At 37.4% G+C, this 26,114-nt stretch overlaps 1 protein-coding gene across 2 annotated transcripts in view; it reads right to left on the minus strand.

Moving 5' to 3' along the window:
• Positions 1-263: 263 nt before the first annotated feature.
• The window catches only part of TMEM196 (transmembrane protein 196), a 73,412-nt gene continuing 47,561 nt past the window's right edge, over positions 264-26,114 (minus strand). For both annotated transcript variants that reach the window (XM_055420232.1, XM_088832200.1), the window contains exons 2-4: positions 8,711-8,767; positions 4,600-4,854; positions 264-323 (exon numbers count right to left, since the gene is read on the minus strand). In XM_055420232.1, the coding sequence (XP_055276207.1) occupies positions 264-323; positions 4,600-4,854; positions 8,711-8,767 (372 nt within the window). The remainder of the gene's footprint in view (positions 324-4,599; positions 4,855-8,710; positions 8,768-26,114) is intronic.

Raw genomic sequence — 26,114 nt, forward strand, 5'->3', positions numbered from 1 at the left:
TATTTTTTTTTTTCCTGGAAAGTCTTTTATAGAATGGTCTGGAAAGTTGATTGAAATTACTGTATTAGAATATTTCTAGAAAGTTTTTCACCAGTAAGAAAAAAAAAAAGCTGAAGAAATAAAGTTAGGCAAAATTGAAGAAGAATAATTTCAGCGAGTACTCAGGAGAGATAACAGCAAATGCAAGAACTATTTTAACTTATCTCCTAGTCCTTTGGTATTTCTTTGCCTCATGAAAAACATTCAGTTCTTTAAAATATTGATTATACTCTTCCATTAAATATCAGCTGTGGTCCTCCATTGCTCATGTTGTCTGTCATTTCCTGTTAGGAAAATAAAATTAATTAAAATTCACTTTCAGAATAAGACATTAATTTGGTTAATTGGTTTACAAAACAGAAATTTCAAGTCATTGAAAAACTTGCTGAGTTTGCGGGGAGGACAAGGATTAATATTGCTGATTTTGAGAAAATGAAATTTCAAGCCATCTTGGAACCCACGAAAGTGCTGCAGTGACAGGCTCTTAGACCAAAGTCTTCTCCCCACAGCAAGGGTTCACTCTCCCCTCAGCCCCCTCAGTCTCCGCTATTGTTCCTCGTCTCTGTTTTGGAAAGACCTCGCCTAGAAAAAAGATGGTTAAACACCCAAGTTTTCCCAACGTATAGGTCTGTCTGTTGAGCGTATCAACAAAATGCCAACAAGATGCTAGGGGTTACCTTTACTGTGCAGAAAACTCGGTGGCCTTTTCTGAGGAACTGAAAAAGGGCAACAAAGGGACTGCCTGTCTGTAACTGAGCATCACTAGTAGTTCACAGTGGGACAGACTGCTTTTCGTGGCATTGTCACTCATACACTAGAAAACAAACTGTAAAAGCTCTTAACATGTTTTTTAAGAGATCAATTACTCGATAGTTAAAAAGGAAAGATACATGAGAAGGCAACAGAAATTTTAGTAAAAAGGATGAACTTACTCAAGTTTCATTTGTAATTTTAGAAAATATGTTAATTTAAGAAAAATTCAGATGCTTTGAATTCATATGTTTTGTTGAACATTAAACTCTTCCCTATACAATGAAAGGTAATAAGCAGATGTAAGGCCCATTCACACTTATAATGGTTAATGGATCATATTATAAATAATATTTGGGCAGAACTATCTAAAAATAGATGAAAACATCATTCCACGCTTGAACAAGCCTATTTGCAAAAGTGCTGTAACAAAGATTCCAGTGGAAAGAGATTTTCTCAATGATCTCAAGCCTATCAGGTATGTCTAATGTCTGTATCTGGGTGAAATTAAAAAAAAAAAAGTAATGCGTTTGCTTTTGTAAACTTTAGAAATTCTTCCAAATCTTTATTTCAAAAATGAAAAGATATCTATGCCTCATTTTTACTCTCTTGTTGAAAATTCAGTACAGGAGAGAGAAAGTAAAATAAAGATGTTTACTTCTTGTCTTTGGTGGTTCTGGAAGTTGCTTAGGAGAGTCAGGGAGGGACTGGAAGGTAGGAATTGGTTTGGTTTTGGAACTATGCTTTTGAAAACTTTGGTGTCTTTTAGAACCTGAGGTAGAGTGGCACCAAAAAAATTTCTGGGGAAGAAGACAATATACAAAGAAGACCCTTCCTCTGCTCACATCAAGACCCATCTCCATGCAAAGTGCCTGGCCCCTTACAGGCCATAGGGGTCGTCTCATAAGTGGGTATCCATTATATGGACCCTGATTAAGTGCTGAGGAATTGCCTGAAGCCTAAAACCTTAAACCAGTTTAGGGGTAAGTCTCTGACAGAAAGTGAAGTTCTTTTGGTGCCAGCAGTCTGCCTTTCTTGTCTGGCGGTGGTTCAGTCTCTCACTGAGAGGCTGGCTTTTGCTAGAGATATGCTCACAGAAGTAGGTCTACAAAAACACCAGGGTTACTGGGATGAGGTTAAGTTCATTGATGAGATACCTGATTTGGAGTTCATTTTAGAACTCACTATTGGTGGCAAGAAAAATGGAACTGTCTCTCCAAAATGATCTTTAACAAAATCTACTCATCTACCTGTAGCTCTTCCTTTTGGTAGGACAAAAACTACTTTCTAAGGAATTTATAGAAGTAGGATTCTTAGATGCCTTTTCCTCTCCTAAAATAGGTTTGCATTCAAAAAGTGTCTTAAAAATAATAAAAACTTAATCTAAGGTATAATCTTTTATTGTAGGATTAAGAAAAAAAGATCAGTTTTTAAAAATCTTACAGAAAGAATTTTCTTCACTAAATTCACCCTAATATGGACACAGTGAAATCACTGATAGGAAAAACTGTTAAAATTGGTTTTTAAATGGATGAGTATGTTCAGTTTATTTGCAAATAGGCATATCCAATTTGGCATAATGTTATATTTTAAATCTGGCAGGATTAAATGATTGTTGGCAGACGGATCTATCTTCTGCAGTTGGGCCACATTATCTGTGTAACTCCTTATATTTCTTATTATAGTATTTAACCAAAGCAAGAGTGGTAACTTTTAAGAAATCTGAAATATATGAAATAAATATGAAATGTCTCATATCAAGTAAGTTCACAGGAAGAAAGCTTCTACACATAATGTTAACTGTATTAGTGTCAAACTTAGGTTATCTGCCCATGCAACTTTGGCATGAGAGCGATACAAAGTTTGCCTTTATCAGACACATCTATTATTAAAAGCAAAACTCTAGTCTGTGAACGATGAAACGGAGTCAGTCATGACGTGGCAGAGAATAAAGGAGTCATGAATCATCCAAGCAGAAGGGTGTTTGGATGCTTATAGGCAGGCTGAATATTTTAAATACTCAGCCAACTGGCATGTTGCAAGATTCTGCCATGTTGGTTTATGTTAGGTCCTCAGAGTAGTTCTCACAGAAGCAATACTTTGAGGAGCAATATCACAGCATCAGTCCAGACTGATCTGCTGGCACCATGGCTTCCTTGAAGAGGCAGTGCTTCCTGCAGTGACATTACAACATGGTAACTCCCTAGAAATCAGCGTACCTTGTAGGTAACTCTGGTGTCGGGGGCACCACCGGGCAGCTGGGCAAGTCGGTTATTTCAATAGCCCTCAATCTCTAATGTAAATATAACAATCATACAATAAATATGGCACAAACATACATACAAAAACCTAAATCACACGAGTATAAAAATAGGCACACAAAAGAACAATTATCCAAATATATAACCTGTTTTTAACAATCCATTTCTTTAAATTACCAGTCCTGCTATTTGTACTATTAACTCTTTTTGCTGGACACATGTAGATCTATTGAAAACTGCCTTCTTGGAACAATTCAAGAGCATCTATCCTCCTTATTTGAGTGTACAGATTGCATATGAAAGGGAAACACATAAACTACAGAGTATTTTTTTTTCTCTAAAATCACACTATGATTGTATAATGTGTGGTATACAAGCAGTGGTATACTACCTGTAACTCTTGCTACTCTTCCTTCTATTCTGTTATGCAGTTTTATTTCCATGATATCAAGTAAAATATGATGTGGCCATTAGCTTAGTGAGTTTATTTTACAGTTGTTCTATCCTTTCCTTAACAGATCCGTCAGCAGAACTGAATTAAGAAATATGGGCAAAATGTAGAAGAAACATAGCGTGTGTGCATACTCAGTTGTGTCGGATTCTTTGTGACCTCATGGACTGTAGACCACCAGGCTCCTCTGTCTATGGGATTTCCCAGGCAAGAATATTGGAGTGGGTTGTCATTTCCTTCTCCAGGGGATCTCCCCGACCCAGGGATCAAACCTGTGTCTCCTGCATTGGCAGGTGGGTTCTTTACCACTGAGGCCCCTGGGACGCCTCAGAAGAAACATAGACAGCTCAGTGTTTCATTTGTCCTTTGATGCAATAATTATAACTCCTTGTTTGAATGAGTTTCATGAAACAGTTATGCAGGGGATACAACAGTTATGAAACAGTTATTTAAATGTTCATATACAGGCTGCTGCTGCTGCTAAGTCACTTCAGTCATGTCCGACTCTGTGCGACCCCATAGATGGCAGCCCACCAGGCTCCTCTGTCCCTGGGATTTTCCAGGCAAGAACACAGGCAAAGCTACCCAAATATGCATGAAATTTAGACGAGAATTAAATGAAGCTTTATGTGTGTTATATCTGCACTGATAGGCAGGGCTTTTTGTCGCCTTATTACAAGATCCCTTTATGCTTGCAAACCTAATTTACATAATCAAATGCATCTACTTACAGGCACAAGGAGTGAGTTAGAAAGGAAAACTCATTGGATTTCTAAATCTGGCATTATTCAGAGTGTTTTTAGTTTATGTTTTTCCTCAGTACGATACATAAAAATTCATATTGATAAGACATTCAATATTTTATGAGTTTTATTTTAGGAGCTTGTTTTTACCTAGAGGCTACAAAATTATGTTGAAAACAGGTGTACCCAGAATTACAGGGAAAAAATAAGAAACTCCTAGTTTTAATCCAACAGGGCCAAACTTTTACAAAATCCAGTACCTCAAGTTCTCATCTAAAGCTGCAAGTTGATTACCTAGATGTGACTGCAGTCTTCATCAGGTACTAGCAGTGAGAGGAAAAAGTACAAAACTCACTTTCTCAGCCATTTCATGAGAGTGGTGCAGAGAATGCTCCCTCTCTGAGAACATCCTCCTCTGTTCATAGCTGGCTAGTCGACAAGTGAGCCACGAAGAGAGTGTGCAGCCTCCGATCCCGATGCATGCGAGAGACATGGAGGCGAGATGCAGGGGGTAGAGGGAAGAGGTCTTCTTCGTCACTGCCCGGAGGAACTGAAAATTCAGGATGCCCCCAATGAGCCCGCAGATGCAGCAGGCGGAAAAGAGGATCATCTGGTGAGAAAGAGAGGGGCCGGGGGTTTAGAGTGGAGGAGGTGAAGCTGATGAGCACACACGGCACTGCCCTGCACATCAGGGACGGCTGAGCTACGATAAACAGAAGGTGCTTTCGGTGCTTCTTGGAGCCCAGAGGCCATCTTTTTGCCCGGCTTCTCTGAACTCCGAGGCAGTGGAGAGGGCCTGCACTGCAGTGTCTCAGGAATTCATAGCCGACTATATAAAGGCCAGGGATACAGCTTATGAAAATTCTGAAGTAAGTAAAATTTATCTTATAGTAGATTCAGATTTAAGTAATATTTGATATCTATAGTGTGCCGCTATGCCAGGAATGTGAATAGGTAGAATCTCAATTAACCTACCCACTAATCCTCTGAGAGGTAACATACATTTGGAAAAACGAATGGTAAGCAGTTAACACTGTAGTTCAGGGACTGAAAATCCAGATTTTCAGACTCAAAATCCAAACATCTTCTCACTGAACTGTTATTAATCCCACTGAGCTTCAAAACTTTGTACTCCTCTAAGTGTGTGAGCTTAGGGAATTTAGTTAACTCCTTATTTTTTTATTTAAAAGAATTTGATTGGTTTAGTATCTGCTTTCTCAACAGGCAAATTAGAGACCCCCCTCTGAACTGGCTACTTATTTTTCAAATCTTGTTATATCCAGTAGATATAACAAAATACTGTTCGGTGGATTGCTATGGAGAAACGCAGGATGTGGCTTCACTTTTGATCCTACTCTTGGTTTGCTCTCGGTCTCTATTAATAGAGCTTGGGGAATTTTATTCAACTTAAATATCACAGGATCCCTGGCAGAACCAAGCACAATGCCTTCTGTATAGTAAATGTTCTGTGCATATTTAATAAATTCAATTGAATATTTTAATAGCTTTATTATGTAATTTTTATCTGGGTTCAATTCTCCTATGGGCTTTCATGATATTTTTCAGTGTGATGCTAATTTAACAACTAACCTTATTTCCATTTTTCTCTGGAATACAGTCTCTATTCCAGTCACCTCCCTGGTCCCTCAGTAGAGCTTGTTCATTCCTGCCTCAGTGATACTTTCATTTCCTGGAAAGTATTTTGCTTCTTGCTTGGCTCCTTAAGTGGAAGACTAACTCTTACTTCCTCAGAAAACATTCCTGGACATCTCCTCTGGCATAAGTCCACAGGGCAAACAGCTATATAACTTTAGTATTTAATTTTAGATCATTAGATATTATTTTCTGTCGACAGTTGAATTTAGCAAACACTTACTGAGCACCTAGCATCTATTAGGCCGTGAATGAGGCAGCAGTTGTCATTACAAGAAAGAACAGCTCAAAGTTGTTCCTCTTGAGTACACTACTGTCCAGTCTACGAGAAGATCCAACATTACAACATGGTATGACAAATATTAAGAAAGAAGGATGAAAGGCTGCCCTTGGAGCAGGGAGGAGGGGAATTCAGCCCAGTCGGGGGTTTCAGACAAGGCTTCCTTGACAACATATCATCTAGGCTAAGTGCATGTAGTTCCCAGCAAAGGGTAAGACCGTGGATGTGTGATATAGCATGATGGGCAGAAAGAACTACTAGTTTGTTTTGTTTCTCTAACTTAATTCAGCATTTCTGATTGTGTCAGTCTTACAGTACTTATCACCAAAACTGAAAACCTAGTGATGGATGAGTATAATCTTTAAATAATTGATTAAATAGAACACTAAACATCAATTACCACATAAATGAATTATCCCAAGTGGGAAACTGTAGCTCCTGATTTCAAATAGAATCAGTCAGTTCTATTTACTTTTAAAGTATATTCAAATGGCATGCTGTTTCCTGGGAATGTATTTTGGTGTTTACTCATTCTCAGAAAATATGGAAAGATATTACATTCTAGCCTTTTAATAATTACTGTTAATTAATAAAATAAACAACAAACAAAGGATTATTACAGGAAAACACTCTCTCTCCTATGTTATTGCCATTAATTCCTTAAGGGCATGACACTTCATTAACAAGTACAGATAAAACGTTCTTACTCAAGAATTAAAATGTTAAAACCTGTACCAAGTTTTTAACCATATACTATTTTCAATCTTACCAGACTAGAGATATGTGGAGTGGAGGAATTCTCACATAATTTGATTAAAGGGTAGAGAATCTTTGACAGTTAATGTCTTCTATGGAAACCCCAGATGGTACGGGAAGATAAAGTAGATGGTAGTTTCTAAAAAACTCAGATTTTATAATTTTTTTTATACTTATAAGAGAATTAGAAAAACAGAAGATCTGTTTAAAAAAAACCAACCCGTTTTTCAAAAAACAAACAAACAAAATATAACAACTTCCTTTTTTCTTCTTCTATGAATTGAGCACTTGTGTCCCTTCAAAATTTACTATTCTGAATCCCAGTCCCCAGTATTACAGTATTTGGAGGCAGGAACTTTGGGGGATAATTAGGTCAAGACAGTGTAGCTTCAGGAACCAGGTCCATGTTTTTCTAAGAGATTCTAGGAGAACACAGCCAGAATTTTGTAGCCCAGAAGAGAGTATTATTAGAACTCAACTGTGCTGGCACCTTGACCTGAGACTTCCAGCCTCCAGAAATGTGAGAAATAAATTTCTGTTCTTTGTGAGCCTCCCAATCCATGGTGCTTTGTCAGAGCAGGCCAGGCTGACTTATATGTCTCTCCCCCGCGCCCCCCCCAACCCCCACCACTTTAAAGGGCTTCCCTTTCCTCCCTCCCCCTTTCTTTCCTTCTTTCTTTTGTTCCTTCTCTCCTTCCTTTCTTTCTTTCATTTTCTTTTATCCATGTTCCAAGAAATTGTTAGTATATAGCCATGGAGAGTCTTGATAGAGAGAAAGTGTAAAAAGTAAGAAAACCATGGGAAAGAGTGATGGGCGAATCACAAATGCAAATTACAAGCCTCCAAAAAATGTCTATCTAAACATTTCCTTACGATAATTTTTAAAAATGACACCTCACATTTCTGAAGCAATGGGGGCTTCATCCTTTCTGTTGCAATAGGTACCCTCACTAACAGAACTATGGTTAGAAAAAGGAGTTAAATAGAGGACTGCATATTCCCCCTTCCCTCGCCTTCTCCTTTCTCTAGTCTCAAAGACCACTTTCTAGGGTCCATGTACAATATTAATTTTGCCAACTTATAAAGGCCTATGTTATTTCCTATTGTCCTCAATAAAATAAACATGATTTTTTCTACTTTCTAATTCTCAAGAAAATGTCCTGAAAGACAGGGGGAATCCATATTTTAGCATGCTGGGATCCTTCTCTAGTCTACATCAGAGTTAACTGGGAGCACCCCCCAAAACACGAGACAGCACCAGAAAACTTCTGAGAATGCCTATATTCGCATTCATAGTCATAAGATTAAATTTAAAAAATCTTTGGGAATTAACTGCAACTATAACAACACAGCTGTTTTGCTGCTTTGCACAATGAACTTCACAGTCAAAGCCAGCAATCTTTAGGCTCACTTCCATATCTAAACAGTTAAATTTCCCATGAATTCAAGCTCTGTCTTTTTTAGCTCAGTGAAGGATTCCTGTGTCTGGAAGTCTATAAATGAAAAGTGGAGACTTCCATCCACAGCAGTCATTAAGGGTTGCAGATTCATGTATTTAAAGAGTATATCAAAGCTTTTCTTTTTCTTTTGTCATAGTCTGTAATAATCTTGATGGTTTTCTTTGAAAAGAAAAAAAGTCAGAATTTATTTGTCAGTCTTCTTTTTATCCTAAATGAGTAACATTCAGGATATGAAAGTTGGCTAGTCATTATTTCCCTTTTTTAGTTCTTACATGTCAAACAGTTCAGTGCACAATACAAACATGGCAAAAACTTACGACAAGTCCAGATTTTTTTTTGGCGCACAATATTCCACATATGCCACAAAGAAGAAACTGAAAAGGAAAAGAAGAATAATTATTTCATATCCAAAGATAAGAGGACTTCTAGTTTTCAGCTTATAGTTCACTCATTCACGTGTTTCAAGGAAGCTTGAAAATTTTACATTCCCTTCAAAAGCTGAAAAGAAAAATATCTCATTCTAGAGAACAGTAATGGATAAAAACGCAAACTCTAATGGAAGTTTTGTGCAGAGTTGATATACGTGATTGTGGAATTTAAGAAAAACTTGAATCTGCTTTACCACCAGGCAAAATGATGAAGTAGATGAGTTTAGAGTTTTGTTCCTCTGTCTGCTTTCACTGTCTTCTTATCCCTTTCTGTTTTCTCAGGGAAAAAGTGAGATGGTACATTCATTCATACTAAGTTATGAGAAATCAGTGGGCTCTGCTATAGGAAGGGAATGTATCACACATAAAAGGACAAGGCCCCGGACAGGAGATGTTTTTCTATAGACATATTCTTTGTACATCTCAAACTATGTCCGGTAAAATAGCTGCCTCCTCATTCTAACAGAAATACTGTCCTTGTGGATATGTCAGAAGAACACAGGGGATGAAGCTGTCAGTGGAATGTAACTTCTTGTAAATAAGCACATTGATGACATAATTGCTTTGCAAAAGCAGCTGCATCAAATAGTCTACCAGTGACACACTAGTATACATGTGGGTTATCAGAAAGTGGTAAACTGTTTAGTTTGTAGAGGAACGTTTAGGGCCATTTGTGCATACTTTTGCTGGAAGTGAACCATAGAAGTAAAACAATACATTCATTAATAAATAATAAGGGCTTTCAGATTAGCAAAGGAAACACTGAATATGGTTATGCTTGTCTTCATTCGATTTTTCTTTTAAATGTCATTATTTCAAGTCAGAACTAATAAGTGGTTTTAACTGAGTTTAAACTGAGTTAAACTCTGAACATATTTTAAAATATACACATCAAAATACTCTAAGGATGATCTGAAACACGTAATATGTTTGAGGGAAACACCAACAAAATTTGATGAAAAATAATCGGTAAGAAAAATTTACCTTTGCAGAGAAATTTCCATGTAAGAGAACAAAATGATTATGAAGCAAGCAAAGATGCAGCAAGATAGTTAGATCAGGGAACACAAGGATATATAAAAATTTGGTTTATAACTAAATACAGCAGCAAAGTCACAGACCGAAATAGAAAATGCAAATACTAATACATAAAATTATAATTTTGATAGTAAAATACAGTTTATTTTGTGCTTTTGCTCTCAAAGGCACAGAATAAACTGGGATTATATTCAGAAAGCATATAATAGGCAAAAGGTCATCATACTATATAAATAAATCTAATAAAATAGTTTTAATTCTATTAAACCATGAACTGAAAGAAACTCACAACTTTATAAAAGTTGCATACTTGCAGAATTTTCAGAAGCCTTGTAAAACAACTTCTGAGTAACCATTTCTAACCTCCTCTATGTTCTAGGTTTTGATGATCTTGTCCTCACATGGACCCTTTCTTACTGATCTCATCTCTGACCTTTCAAGGTTATGCTCAAGTCATTCCAGTTTGGACCAATTCTGTTCCTCTCAGTGCTTCCAAGCTTCAAATCAGGGCTTCAAATGTCTTACGTCTGCTCCCTGTCTAACCCATTATTACCCTGAAAGTCCGTCACGGAGAACTCATTCTTGAAATAATTTGAAAGCAGTGCAGTTTTGTGTTCCTTTGATCTTTTTGAAATCTATAAACATTGCCATGATTTATCCACAGCAAAACCCTAGGGGACCTCAGGACCCTAAGCAGAGCTCAACCTAACTCTCCATTCACTTGGTTGGGACAATTTAAGTGGCAATAAAATTGCTTCTTCCTAGTGTACCTCTAAGAAACGGAACGTCAAATTTGGGAGGGAGAAGGTAGAGAAGGAAGGGAATCCAACAATATTTCTCCACTCTCATGCAGGCCTGCAGCATAAATACTGCTGGTAGAGTATCCAAATCCATTCTCCTTAGAGGAAATTGTAACCTGAGGAAACATAGACCCATGTAATGGGAAGGAAAATAGATCATGCAATTCTGAGGCGAGTTTAAGGGACCCTGGCTTAGGTTTAGCCATCACAGGTTATAGAAAACAGCAGAAGCACAAAAGGCAGTAAATAATCTTTTCTTTTATTGGCTAGCTTTACCCCAAGTCATAGCACCAGAAAGGATCTGAAAAGATGACTTAATTGAGCCCTTACTGACTGCACATAGGAAATGAGAGGCCCAGACAGGGTTAGTCATTTACTCAGGGTCACACAGCAAGGTCACAAATCACACATAAAATCAAAGGCTTGATTAAGTGTCTAAGTTAACTTACTTCTTATAACGTAATGGGAAGTGAAAGTGAGTCGCTCAGTCATGTCCAACTCTTTGCCACCCCATGGACTATAGCCCACCAGGCTTCTCTGTCCATGGAATTCTCCAGACAAGAATACTGGAGTGGGTAGTCATTCCCTTTCCAGGGGATCTTCTTGATCCAGGACCTAACCCGGGGCTCCTGCATTGCAGACAGATTCTTTGCATCTGAGCCACCAGGGAAGCCATGTAATGTAAAGAGAATGCTTTTCAAAAGGGCTTTTCAGTGTTAGTGCAGACTACCTTATACTGGAAGATCTAACCAGACACATTCAATGACACCTCATGATCTATAATTGCACTCTTTACCCTTGCCATTTGCTAATTTTTATTGTAATAAAAATAATTATAAGATTAGTTGATTGTACCACAGTCTAAAATTTAGTGTACCTTACTATATAAAGAGTCTGTTATAATATTTTAAGGTTCTATTTTTATTCCACATAACTTTATCCAGGATGCAAAACATTGACCTATACTGTAGAAATTATGAAACAGGTGAAAAACAGATTAGTTTTTTAAAAAAGTAAAACTGATGGCTGGATATTTATATCTATATCATATCTATATCCTGAATTAGATATATAATTTTACATGAGAATATATAATTTTATTTCTGAGAAGTTAGGCTATTTAAATCCAGGGAGAATTATTTGCTTTGCTCTTACTAGGAAGTTATGTAAATGAAGCAATCTAATGGTAGGACATCAAGGGCAACTATGTAATAAAACTAGTTTGTGCTCCAAGTGAAATGTTTGATTTCAATTAAATTCAGTAGATAACTAAGGCTGTGAATCACTATAGGATGAAACGGAGCTGTTATGCAATAGCATTCTACATTTTGAGTGATTTTCTCAATGAAGGTCCATGGAGCCTTCTGCTATTGCTTAGGATGTAGAAATGCTAAAGAAATACTGGTTTAATAGTAAGAAAAAGTGAATAAACTGCAGACTGATAACTTTTCCATAAGTGAGCAGGAAGGATGGAAAGCCAAGGGTAAGGTACTGACACGAAAAAGTTCAGGTGACCACACCCCTGCATTAATGGAATCTGAAAACATTCACCAAAGACAGTCATTGTCGCAGTGAAATCAATTCCTCATCAGAATGACTCCACTTTTCACAGTAACATCCTAAAAGAAGACATTAAGATAAAATACAAGATTTTGAAAGAGTATCTTTTGAAATTGTGCTGAACATTCACCCAATCTCTCATTAACAAAAGAGATTACAAAAAAGATATACTTATTAGTGCAAAAGGACTGTGGTAGGCTGAATAATGGCCACCATGATACATACATCCTAATCTCCAGAATCCATAATCTTTCCTTATAGGCACAAAGTGAAAGTGCAGTAACTCAGTCATGTCCGACTCTTTCAGACCCCATGGACTGTAGCCTACCAGACTCGTCCATCCGTGGGATTCTCCAGGTAGGAGTACTGGAGTGAATTGCCGTTTCCTTCTCCAGGAGATCTTCCCAACCCCGGGATCGAACCCAGGTCTCCCACATTGCAGGCAGAAACTTTACCATCTGAGCGATGAGGGAAGCTCAAGTTCAATTCAGTTCAGTTGCTCAGTTGTGTCCAACTCTTTGTGACCCCATGAATCACAGCACGCCAGGCCTCCCTGTCCATCACCAATTCCCGGAGTTCACTCAAACTCATGTCCATTAAGTCGGTGATGCCATCCAGCCATCTCATTCTCTGTCGTCCCCATCTCCTCCTGCCCCCAATCCCTCCCAGCATCAGTGTCTTTTCCAATGAGTCAACTCTTCGCATGAGGTGGCCAAAGTATTGGAGTTTCAGCTTTAGCATCAACCCCTCCAGTGAACACCCAGGACAGATCTCCTTTAGAATGGACTGGATGGATCTCCTTGTAGTCCAAGGGACTCTCAAGAGTCTTCTCCAACACCACAGCATCAATTCTTCGGCGATCAACTTTCTTCACAGTCTGACTCTCACATCCATACATGACCACTGGAAAAACCATAGCCTTGACTAGACTTTGTTGGCAAAGTAATGTCTCTGCTTTTTAATATGCTATCTAGGTTGGTCATAACTTTCCTTCCAAGGAGTAAGCGTCTTTTAATTTCATGGCTGCAGTCACCATCTGCAGTGATTTTGCAGCCCCCCAAAATAAAGTCTGACACTGTTTCCACTGTTTCCCCATCTATTTCCCATGAAGTGATGGGACCAGATGCCATGATCTTTGTTTTCTGAATGTTGAGCTTCAAGCCAACCTTTTCACTCTCCTCTTTCACTTTCATCAAGAGGCTTTTTAGTTCCTCTTCACTCTCTGCCATAAGGGTGGTGTCATCTGCATATCTGAGTTTATTAATATTTCTCCTGGAAATCTTGATTCCAGCTTGTGCTTCTTCCAGCCCAGCGTTCCTCATGATGTACCCTGCATATAAGTTAAATAAGCAAGGTGACAATATACAGCCTTGACGTACTCCTTTTCCTATTTGGAACCAGTCTGTTGCTCAATGTCCAGTTCTCACTGTTGCTTCCTGACCTGCACATAGGTTTCTCAAGAGGCAGGTCAGATGGTCTGGTATTCCCATCTCTCTCAGAATTTTCCACAGTTTATTGTGATCCACACAGTCAAAGGCTTTGGCATAGTCAATGAAGCAGAAATAGATATTTTTCTGGAACTCTCTTGCTTTCTCCATGATCCAGCGGATGTTGGCAATTTCATCTCTGGCGCTTGTGCCTTTTCTAAAACCTGCTTGAACATCTGGAAGTTCACGATTCACGTATCGCTGAAGCCTGGCTTGGAGAATTTTGAGCATGACTTTACTAGCATGTGAGATGAGTGCAATTGTGCAGTAGTTTGAGCATTCTTTGGCATTGCCTTTCTTTGGGATTAGAATAAAAACTGACCTTTTCCAATCCTGTGGCCACTGCTGAGTTTTCCAAATTTGCTGGCATATTGAGTGCAGCACTTTCACAGCATCATCCTTCAAGATTTGAAATAGCTCAACTGGAATTCCATCACCTCTACTAGCTTTGTTCATACTGATGCTTTCTAAGGCCCACTTGAGTTCACATTCCAGGATGTCTGGCTCTAGGTGAGTGATCACACCTTCATGATTATCTTGGTCATGAAGATCTTTTTTGTATAGTTCTTCTGTGTATTCTTGCCACCTCTTAATATCTTCTGCTTCTGTTAGGTCTATACAATTTCTGTCCATTATCGAGCCCATCTTTGCATGATATGTTCCCTTGGTATCTCTAATTTTCTTGAAGAGATCTCTAGTCTTTCCTATTCTGTTGTTTTCCTCTATTTCTTTGCACTGATCACTGAGGAAGGCTTTCTTATTTCTCCTTGCTATTCTTTGGAACTCTGCATTCAGATGCTTATATCTTTCCTTTTCTCCTTTGCTTTTCGCTTCTCTTCTTTTCACAGCTATTTGCAAGGCCTCCCCAGACAGCCATTTTGCTTTTTTGCATTTCTTTTCTAAGGGGATGGTCTTGATTGTCTCCTGTACAGAATGTGGTCCACTGGAGAAGGGAATGGCAAACCACTTCAGTATTCTTGCCTTGAGAACCCCATGAACAGTATGAAAAGGCTAAATGATAGGATACTGAATGAGGAACTCCCCAGGTCGGTAGGTGCCCAGTATGCTACTGGAGATCAGGGGAGAAATAAATCCAGAAAGAATGAAGGGATGAAGCCAAAGCAAAAACAACACCCAGTTGTGGATGTGATGAGTGATAGAAGCAAGGTCCAATGTTATAAAGAGCAATATTGCATAGGAACCTGGAATGTTAGGTCCATGAATCAAGGCGAATTGGAAGTGGTCAAACAGGAGATGGCAAGAGTGAATGTAGACATTCTAGGAATCAGTGAACTAAAATGGACTGGAATGGGTGAATTTAACTCAGATGACCATTATATCTACTACTGTGGGCAGGAATCCCATAGAAGAAATGGAGTAGCCATCATGGTCAACAAAAGAGTCCGAAATGCAGTACTTGGATGCAATCTCAAAAATGAAAGAATGATCTCTGTTCATTTCCAAGGCAAACCATTCAATATTACAGTAATCCAAGCCTTTGTCCCAACCAGTAATGCTGAAGAAGCCGAAGTTGAATGGTTCTATGAAGACCTACAAGACCTTTTAGGCTAATATCCAAAAAAGATGTCCTTTTCATTATAGGCGACTATAATGTAAAAGTAGGAAGTCAAGAAACACCTAGAGTAACAGGCAAATTTGGCCTTGGAGCACGGAATGAAGCAGGGCAAAGGCTAATAGAGTTTTGCCAAGAGAATGCACTGGTCATAGCAAACACCCTCTTCCAACAACACAAGAGAAGACTCTACACATGGACATCACCAGGTGGTCAATACCGAAATCAGATTGATTATATTCTTTGCAGCCAAAGATGGAGAAGCTCTATACAGTTAGGAAAAACAAGACCAGGAGCTGACTGTGGCTCAGATCATGAACTCCTTATTGCCAAATTCAGACTTAAATTGAAGAAACTAGGGAAAACCACTAGACCATTCAGATATGACCTAAATCAAATCCCTTATGATTATACAGTGGAAGTGAGAAATAGATTTAAGGGACCAGATCTGATAGATAGAGTGCCTGATGAACTAGGGAAGCTGAAAGCCTTATGCAAATGTGATTAAATTTTAAAAATCTAAAGATGAAGGGATTATTGTGGATTATTCAAATAGGTGTTAAATATAATCACAAGGTTCCTTAAGAGGAACACAAGAAGGTCAAAAGAAAATTATCTGAAGATGCAGAGACACAGATACTTTTGAAGGTGGTGGAAGAGAGCCATGAGGCAAAGGATGTGGATGGACTCTGTGATGGAAAGGGTAAGGAAATGGGATTCTCTCCAGGAATCTATAGAAGGAGTGTAGCCCTGTAAGCCCATTTTAGACTTCTACCCACCAGCATTGTGAGATAATGTAGTTCTGTTATTTTAAGTCACTAAGTTTATGGTAATTTGTTCTAGAAGCAACAGGAAACTAATATAGGCTCCAAAGCATTATTTTATCTGACAGTCTCAAAAGAATTAGACACTTTGAAAGAACTAGAAGTGGTTCGTAGGGAAAACAAACAGAGAAAGACATGAGTTAAGAGAGAAATACAGTAGCAAGAGCACAAAATAAAGTAAAACAGTAAATTTTTAAAATAGAAACTATTGATTAGAAATGGAAACAGTGAGAGACTTCATTGTTTGGGCTCCAAAATCACTGCAGATGGTGACTGCAGCCATGAAATTAAAAGACCCTTTCACCTTGGAAGGAAAGTTATAACCAACCTAGACAGCATATTAAAAAGCAGAGACATTACTTTGTCAACAAAGGTGCATCTAGTCAAGGTGATGGTTTTTCCAGTAGTCATGTATGGATGTGAGAATTGGACCATAAAGGAAGCTGAGCACCAAAGAATTGATGCTTTTGAACTGTGGTGTTGGAGAAGACTCTTGAGAGTCCCTTGGACTGCAAGGAGATTAAACCAGTCCATCCTCAAGGAAATCAGTCCTGAATATTCTTTGGCAGGACTGATGATGAAGCTGAACCTCCAATACTTTGGCCATCTGATGCAAAGTACTGATTCATTAGAAAAGACCCTGATTCTGGGAAAGATTGAAGGCAGGAGGAGAAGGGGACGACAGAGGATAAGATGGTTGGATGGCATCACTGACTCTTTGGATATGAGTTTGAGTAAACTCCGGGAGTTGCTAATGGACAGAGAAGCCTGGTATGTTGCAGTCCATGGGGTCGCAAAGATTTGGATATGACTGAGCGACTAAACTGTACAGATTGATTAGAAAAGTTAATATCTCTTTAGAATGAATATGCCAGATGATGCTGGCATGAGAGATGGCAGCTTGGAGATAAAGAAGATGTAAGTAAAATATTCTAAGATTCTTATATTATTTAGCAGAATAATAGAGGAGCAAATGTGCTAGATATTAACGAAAAAGTAGAAGTTTAAATGTGTGCATTAAAATATCAAAGACTAGAAAATAAAAATAAACAGAAAAAATACAGGGACAATAATAAAGATTGAACCAACAGATGTCAGGGAAGTTTGAAAAAGGTAAGGAAATAAAGTGAGAGTAAAACAATAAACTAAGTTGATGTAAATAATTTCAGTAATGTAAGCATTTAGAACATACGTGAAAATGTTCAATTTCTCTAATAATAGGGAAAATAGAGAGAGGGAAACACTCTGCTAGGTAAAGAAGAGATATGTTAAAACTTTACTAAAATGAATGAAAACCTCTTTCCTTACTGATTTTATCTTGCTCTCTCAGCCTTGACCTAGATACTAGTTAATAACCTCCTTATTACTATTTCTTTTTGTCCAAGAAAGCTTATTTTGATAAAGGACTAAGAGTTAAAAAGGCTACTGTAGAATTTCTATTTAAATTATGTAATAGATAATTTGGGAACCATAGTTGTCATGGAAGCCCATGAAGCAGTGGTTCTATCGGCTGCCTAGGAGAAGCAGCAAGTGCTGGGCAGATGGGATTATAAAAGACAGTGGGCCAATCATATTTTAAGACAGTTTGTTAAAATTTTTCTCACATAACACATTTAACATCAAGTGAATTAATTTTCACTGAAATGCACTAGCCATTAAGGAAGATACATTCAAAAATAGAAATGGTACTTATTTTCTGCTTCAAGATAATGAGATGAACCATAAATTGAACTTAATCGTTTGGTAACAGTCAATGATTTATACAGTTTCATCAAAATTAGGTTCTTTAAAACATGCAGAAAAACAGAACACACACATAAATGTTGAGAAATTGATTCAAAGAAATCTATCTCTAATAAAAAGGGTATATTTCTCCCTGTATCTGGATTAAAAAATTGATGATTTGTTATCTCCAGTTCTTGAATATTTTCACTCTACTTCAATCATCTGTTAAAGAATAATAACTGAAGTTTCTAAAAGGATTATTTTGTAGTTTAGCTCACAAAACACTAGTATGCCACAGTAGTTCATATTCTTCTTGATACTGTGCCAATATGATTTTGACTTTCTTATGTGACACCTGGCTAGACTCCTAAGGATGTCCTCTCTGTCACGGGCTTCTTTTCCTTTGGGATCATCCCATTTATTTAGTAAGTCCAGTACCAATTATGTGTTGACTGAAGAAAGTTTATCAGGTTGGAAAGCCTGTCTGAAAGCAGTGACTCCCAAACCTGGCTGCGTATTAACTTTTACAATTCCTGCTACCTTGACTAAGTAAGAATCAGAATCTCTGGGCTGGGACTGGGGCATCAGTATTTCAAATCTTCCCAGATGACTCTAAAGTGCTTTCATGGTCTGGAACTGCATGTGAGGTGTGCACCTGTGCTTTGCCAGTAGGCCTGCTCATCTTAGAGCTCTTCAGTGGAGCACTGATATTCTTCTTAATTACTGTCAGTAAAATAGCAACAAATATGAGGCCAAAAAAATGCTCTTCAAGGGAAAAAGGCAAAGTCCTCCTTTGTAACATAAGTTCATAGTGTCAGAGCTGTTTGGTCTCTAGTGGCTCTTAGAAACAGAGACATTATTTCATAATTTTTAAGCTTGTTCTACTCAGCGCCTTTCATCATTGCTAAAAGATTTTTTTCTTAAGCTCCTAATCTTCCCGAAATTTTCTGTGTTTTGTTTTAGTTAACTGGATCTAGAATTGGGCCTGATAACACTATTTTCTGGAAGAATCTAACTAATTTTGTGTCAGGAATTAAGAAAATAGGCATAAGAAAGACTTTGATACAAATAATGATCATTTTTAATTATCGTTGTAAAAAAATTGGGAGGAAATATATTGAAATAAGAACATGATCAGCAATAAAAACAAATAAGCAACTGAATTAACATTTGGGCAAAATATCTGAACAGACATCTGTCCAAAGAAGATCTAAGGATAGCATGTATGAAACATATTCAGTGTCATTTATCATTAAAAAAGTCATGAATTTAAACCACAATGAAATACCACTATGCAGCTATTAGATTAGCTAATCAAACAAACAAAAACAAAACTGGAAATACTAGTTGTTGGTAGTGTGGAAAAACAGAAATTTTCATTCATTGCTTCATAGGTGTGGAAAATGATACAGCTGCTTTGAAAGATCTAATGTCAGCTCTTACAAAGCTAAACAGTTTTTACATGTGATACAGCAATTGTACTTTTAGGTATTTACTCATCTAATTTGCAACTTTATAGCAGTTGTTCATCAATGACAAACACTGGAAGCACCCAAGATGTCCTTCAATAGGTGAATGGTTAAGCCAGAGACATCCATGCAATGAAATGCTATTCAGTGATAAAAATAAATGAGGGATCAACATACGCAAAGACATGTATGAAATTTAAATGTATATTTCTAAAAGAAAAAAACTCAATCTAAAAAGACTGCATACTGTATGATTCCAATTATATGAAATTCTTTAAAAATAAACAGAAGAGATACTGAAAAGTTCAGTAGTTTCCAGGGTCTGGGAGAAGGTAGAGGAAGTTGAATCAGTGACTAGGGGATATTTTTAAGGCACTGAAACTATTCTGTATTGCATTATGATTATGGTTCAAGATACTAAATATTTGTCAAAACACATAGAACTTCATAGCACAAAGAATAAACTTTAATGTATGCAATTAAAAAATCACTTAGAGGCTCATGAAATCACAAGATGGAATGCAGAATATGACAAAGCAATCTACTATGTAACACATTTATGAAATAGTTTCACTGAAGGAAGTGAGGGAAAAGATACAGACATGAGTAACTTTGGAAATGAATGGAGCCTATAACCTAAAGGCAAAATAAAAGACATGAGTTTGAGTGAACTCTGGGAGTTGGTGATGGACAAGAAGGCCTGGCGTGCTGTGATTCATGGGGTTGCAAAGAGTCGGTCACGACTGAGCGACTGAACTGAATTGAACTGAAGCATCATGCTCTGTTTGACAAAGTGGCTTCCTATAAGGTTACTGGTTAACAATTCTGATCCTACAGACATCCTGGAATGTGAAGTCAAGTGGGCCTTAGAAAGCATCACTATGAACAAATCTAGTGGAGGTGATGGAATTCCAGTTGAGATTTCTTGGTATTGGAGTGAGAGTTTACTTATAATCACAGGGAACAGCCTAGAATGATCTATATGGTAATGGATTAGAGTTGCAGATATTTAGCTTAATATCTATAAATATAGTTACATAAAAGAACTATTTATAGGTCTGTGCATATACACATTAGTATTAGTTTTCTTGCTCTGTCAACTGAGAGGGCCTAGATGCAATGATAATAGTAACAAGAAACGCAATCCCTCAGCTCTTGGTTTCTAAAACTGTTCTCCAGTAAAAGGAATCATAAATCCTTAGAGGTATGTCTGTCCTTGGAATGAGACAGGGAAAATATGATATGAGCCAGGAGCATACTATTGTGTCAGAAAGTATGGAAGTGCTCAAAAAACAAATAAAAACCCACATTAATTGAGGTTTGTCAGAGGGATGCAGAAGCCAACTGAAAGAGCACCCAATGATTAAAGCTGGAACAATTTGAGCTACACAATAAAGCAATATTGGAATGTGAACAATGAGTAGAATAAATACTCATGGGACCATATTTATGGAACTAAATGATTGGATAAATAAGTAAATACATAAATAACTTCAGGGAAGAGACAAATCTATGCAGAAAAATTCCAAATAGTTTATGTAGCTACTTAACTTTCAGAGAAGTGTGGTCTACACATAAAGACTTCCTTCCAAAGAGGGTCATATGAAAAAGGGGTTAGAAGAGTCACTTAGAGGAGAGATTTTACAAAGACTTTGGCCACCTGATGTGAAGAGCTGACTCATTTGAAAAGACCCTGATGCTGGGAAAGATTGAGGGCAGGAGGTCAAGGGGACGACAGAGGATGAGATGGTTGGATGGCATCACCGACTCAATGGACATGGGTTTGGGTGGACTCTGGCAGTTGGTGATGGACAGGAAGGCCTGGTGTGCTGCAGTTCATGGGGTCTCAAATAGTCGGACACGATTGAGCAACTGAACTGACTGACGGACCTCAGCCAGGTGACCATGGTCGACATCAGAAGCAATAAATCATGTAGAGAGTATGTGTCATTGATAGGATGTGATGAAAACAGCAAGAATACCTAGTATCACCTTTCTTGAATATTGGAATGGAACTACTATACAACATAATTAGTTAATATTAGAAAAAATAAGATGATTTAGTAAAGTAGTAATGCACAAATCAATATATTGAAACTATACACATGTTATTTCATGTATACAAATAACATCCTACTGGAATCTGTAAGGGAAGAAATCCCATTTTCAATAAGAAACAGTAAAATTCTTAAAAATACATTTATAATCAAGTGTTAACTGATAAAGATAAACCCTAAGAACATTAATAAAAAAGATAATAGAATATTTTTATAGATGGATAAATACATGATCTTGGATAAAAAGTTTTAACCTAAAAATTATGCTTATACTTCATAATATAATTTGTAAATTTAGCATAATTCAATAAAAACAACAAAAATATCAATTTTTAATTGGAAACATGATGTTAAAATTAATATAAAAGAATAAATACCTAAATTTCGTCAGTAAAACTCTGGCAAAGATGAGTAATGAGGGCACATGTTAACATTAAATATCAAAACATATTATAAAGCCTCAATAATTAATACAGACTGACACTGACACATGAGTAGAAAAATTGAACAGTAGAATTATAATGCTAAGAGACAGAATGTATATGAAATATAGTTTTATAATAAAATGGTATCTCTGAACATTTATTAAAAACAGACATCTGTGTATCCATCTGGAAAAATAAGTGAAACTAGATATATACTAGTTTATACCACATAACAGGGTAATAGCCTAATGTCAGTTCAGTTCAGTCACTCAGTCATGTCTGACTCTTTGTGACCCCATGGACTGCAGCACCCCTAATGTACTTAAATTAAACTAACAGCCTAATGTACTTAAATTAAACTAACAGCCTAATGTACTTAAATTTAAAACTAAATCATAAAAAAGTAGAAGAAAGTATAATTCTTTTATTATTTTGAAGTTACAAAGATCTTTTAATTATGGTTAAAGTCCATGAAATGAAAGAATGATTTGTTCAAAAATTAAAGCAAGAAAATAAACAAAAAAATTGCGCATGGCAGAAAATTATCATGAACAAGCTCAAAATGACAAACTGGGGAAAACATTTGCAATTTATAAATCAAAAGACTAATCTGCATAAAATAAAATGAACTCCTAGAAATCAGTAAGGAAAAGGCTAGCAATCTGACAGAAAGATAGGCAAAGGATATGAACAGATACTTCCCTGAAATACAAATGACTGCTAAACTTGAAAATGCTCAACTTCATCGATAGTGAGACAAATATAATTTCAAATGAAATCAGATACACTTTTTTCATCTATCAGATTGGCAGGAATCCTAAAACTTGATAACTATGGCAAAGACATGGGGAACCAGATTGTCATATATTGCTTGTGGAAAGATAAATTGATATAGCCTCCACTAAGAGGAATTTAGCAAAGATTATTAAAATTACATATATATGCATACACACATTCACACACACACACACACACACACACACACACACACACACATATGTACCAGGGCTTCCGTGGTAGTGCAGCTGGTAAAAAAATCTACCTGCAATACAGGAAACCCCTGGTTCAATTCCTGGGTTGGGAAGATCCCATGCAGAAGGGATAGGCTACCCACTCCAGTATTCTTGGGCTTCCGTGGTGGCTCAGAAGGTAAAGAATCCACCTGCAATGTGGGAGACCTGGGTTTGATCCCTGGGTTGGGAAGATCCCCTGGAGGAGGGCATGGCAACCCACTCCAGTATTCTTGCCTGGAGAATCCCCATGGACAGAAGAGCCTGGTGGGTTGTAGTTCATGGAGTCACAAGGAGTCAGACATAACTGAGCGACTAAACACACGTATATACATGTACACATATAGACATGCATATAATACACTTGCATTAGGGCATGTTAAGTTGCTTCAGTCATGTCCAACTCTGTGCAAACCCTATGGACTGTAGTCTGCCAGGCTCTTCTGTCCATGGGGTTCTCTAGGCAAGTATACTCAAGTGGGTTGACATGCACTTCTCCAATATAATACACATACACACACACATATATACATGCATATATATATATATATATTTTGCCCTGCAATCCTGCATTTAAGAATTTATCCAACTGTTATAGCTGCAAGTGTGCAAAATGATCTATATGTCAAATTATTTATTCTAGCAGTGTTAGTAACAATACAAGAGGAGCAGTCTCAACTGTTAGTAGAGAATTGATTAAATTCAGTTGACTTCTCTACATTATTAAAAGCAAGTGATAATGTTCTCTGTACACTGATAAGGAATGTTCTCTTAACATATAGTGAAGCAAAAAAAGCAAGGTGCAGCATGATGTATATAGTAAGCTACTTTTTTGTAAAAAATAAATATTAATAACCTATGTACATATTTAACCTCACACATAAGATAATTCTGGAAAAACATGTTAGAAACAAATAGCTGTGATTTTGTGGGTTGGAAGAGTGGTAGTCAGCTTGGCAAAGGGAACTAGACTTTTCATTTAATACTTTTGGTTATTTATTTTTAAAGGTGTTACCTATTCAAAAAGTTTAATGATAGACTACAGTAAGATCAAGGCAACATTATTACTGAGATATTAGGAAATAATATCCCATCAGGGCTCATCTTTATTAGTGAATGACTTTCAGTCTTGTGTATAAGCAGGCAAGATAAACATAGATTAGTGAGTAACTCAACGTTCCAGGCTCCTTATGAGTATTAAAAAAAAAAAAGAAAAACAACTAACTAACAAAACTCCCCAGTCTATGTGTTTTCAGAATGTATATTGGGAAGGAGGATGACAGCACATATTCTGAAATCAAGGAGCTGTGCTAATATCTCTTCAGTCACAACACTAAGGCCATCATCTTGTCTGCTTTTACACAAGGATGCTTTTGCATGTTGAATTGAGTTTGGAACCTGCTACAGTCAGAGTTTTCAGGCCACAGATCCAGAAATGCCACAGAGCAGTTTACAAGGATTGAGTTCAGTCCTTTTGAAATAAATGAAACCTATCATGGAGAATTGTGATTGAAGGCTGGATGTGGTTTTATTCTCAGTTAAATATGATGAATCAAACCACTGCGTATTAAAGTAAATGCAGCTTCACCTTCAATGACCACCGTATTTCATCTTTATTTAGGAAAAGGTTTTGTAGTTCTACTTAATCATAATAGTAGCTGAAATAAGATTTGTATTTTGAAAAGCATTTTGATATCTCTTAATCCTCTAGAAAAATAGTGGATTGAAAAAGGTAATTTTGCTCCTTAATGGGCAAGTCAATAAAGAAATAGCAGAGCAGAAAAACAGCTTTAAACTTCATTTTACTACAAAAATGGAATTGGATGTATTATTTCATTTTCCATTATGGGTACTCTTTGGAGTAGGAAATGGCAACCCACTTCTTCCATTGGAGAAGGAAATGGAAACCCACTCCAGTGTTCTTGCCTGGAGAATCCCAGGGATGGGGGAGCCTTGTGGGCTGCTGTCTATGGGGTCGCACAGAGTTGGACATGACTGAAGCGACTTAACAGCAGCAGTAGCAATACTCTTAGGGTGAGTGAGTGAGTGAGTGAAAGTTGCTCAGTTGTACCTGACTCTTTGTGACCCAATGGACTCTACGGTCCATGGAATCCTCCAGGCCACAATACTGGAATGAGTAGCCTTTCCCTTCTCCAGGGGATCTTCCCAACCCAGAGATTTAACCCAGGTCTCCTGCATTGCAGGCAGATTCTTGACCAGCTGGGTCACCAGGGAAGCAAAAAAATGCTAGAGTAGGTTGCCATCCCCTCCTCCAGGGGCTCTTCTCAATCCAGGATCATCTGTTTTTATATTTGACTTTGCCAGTTCTTCAGACAAAGCTGTGCTATTGAAATAAAGTTTCAAGATGACATAATGGAATAATTCAAACTGAATGAATGAATAAGTATGGATGCATGAATGTATTTACAGTATACTGAGGAGGGGCAAAAATTTAGCCAATTCCAAGATGTAGAACCCTATAAAAAGTATGAAAAGGCAAAAAGATATGAAACTGAAACTCCTCACAGCAGTAGGTGTCCAATATGCTACTGGAGAAAAGCAGAGAAATAACTCTAGAAGGATTGAAGAGGCTGAGCCAAAGTGGAAACAACACCCAGTTGTGGATGTGTCTGATGGTGAAAGCATGTGTCTGATGTTGTAAAGAACAATACTGCATAGGAACTTGGAATGTTAGGTCCATGAATCAGGATAAACTGGCAGTCGTCAAACAGGAGATGGCAAGAATGAGCATCACATTTTAGGAACCAGTGAACTAAAATGGACTGGAATGGGCAAATTTAATTCAGATGATCTATATATCTACTACTGTGGGTAAGACTCGCTTGGGAAAAATGGATTAGCTGGCATAGTCAAGAAAAGAGTCCAAAATGCACCAGATTGGGTGCAATCTCAAAAATGACAATGATCTCAGTTCATTTCCAAGGCTAACCATTTGGTATCACAGTAATCCAAGTCAATGCCCCAACCACTAATGCCTAAGAATTTGAACGGTTCTATGAAGACCTATAAGACCTTCTAGAAATAACACCAAAAAAAGATGTCCTTTTCATCACAGGGGACTGGAATGCAAAAGTAGCAAATCAAAAGTTATCCAGAGTAACAGGCAAGTTTGGCTTTAGTGCACAAAAAAAAGAAGGACAAACGAGCAAACACCCTCTTCTGATAATACAAGAGACTACTCTACACATGGACATCACCAGATGGTCAACACTGAAATCAGATTGATTATATTTGCAGCTGAAGATGGAGAGACTCTATACAGTCAGCAAAAACAAAACCAGGAGCTGACTGTGGCTTAGATCAT

The sequence above is a fragment of the Moschus berezovskii genome, chromosome 3 (assembly GCF_049115385.1).
Source record: "Moschus berezovskii isolate FMDL1 chromosome 3, NW_MosBer_1.0, whole genome shotgun sequence".
Classification (NCBI taxonomy): domain Eukaryota; kingdom Metazoa; phylum Chordata; class Mammalia; order Artiodactyla; family Moschidae; genus Moschus; species Moschus berezovskii.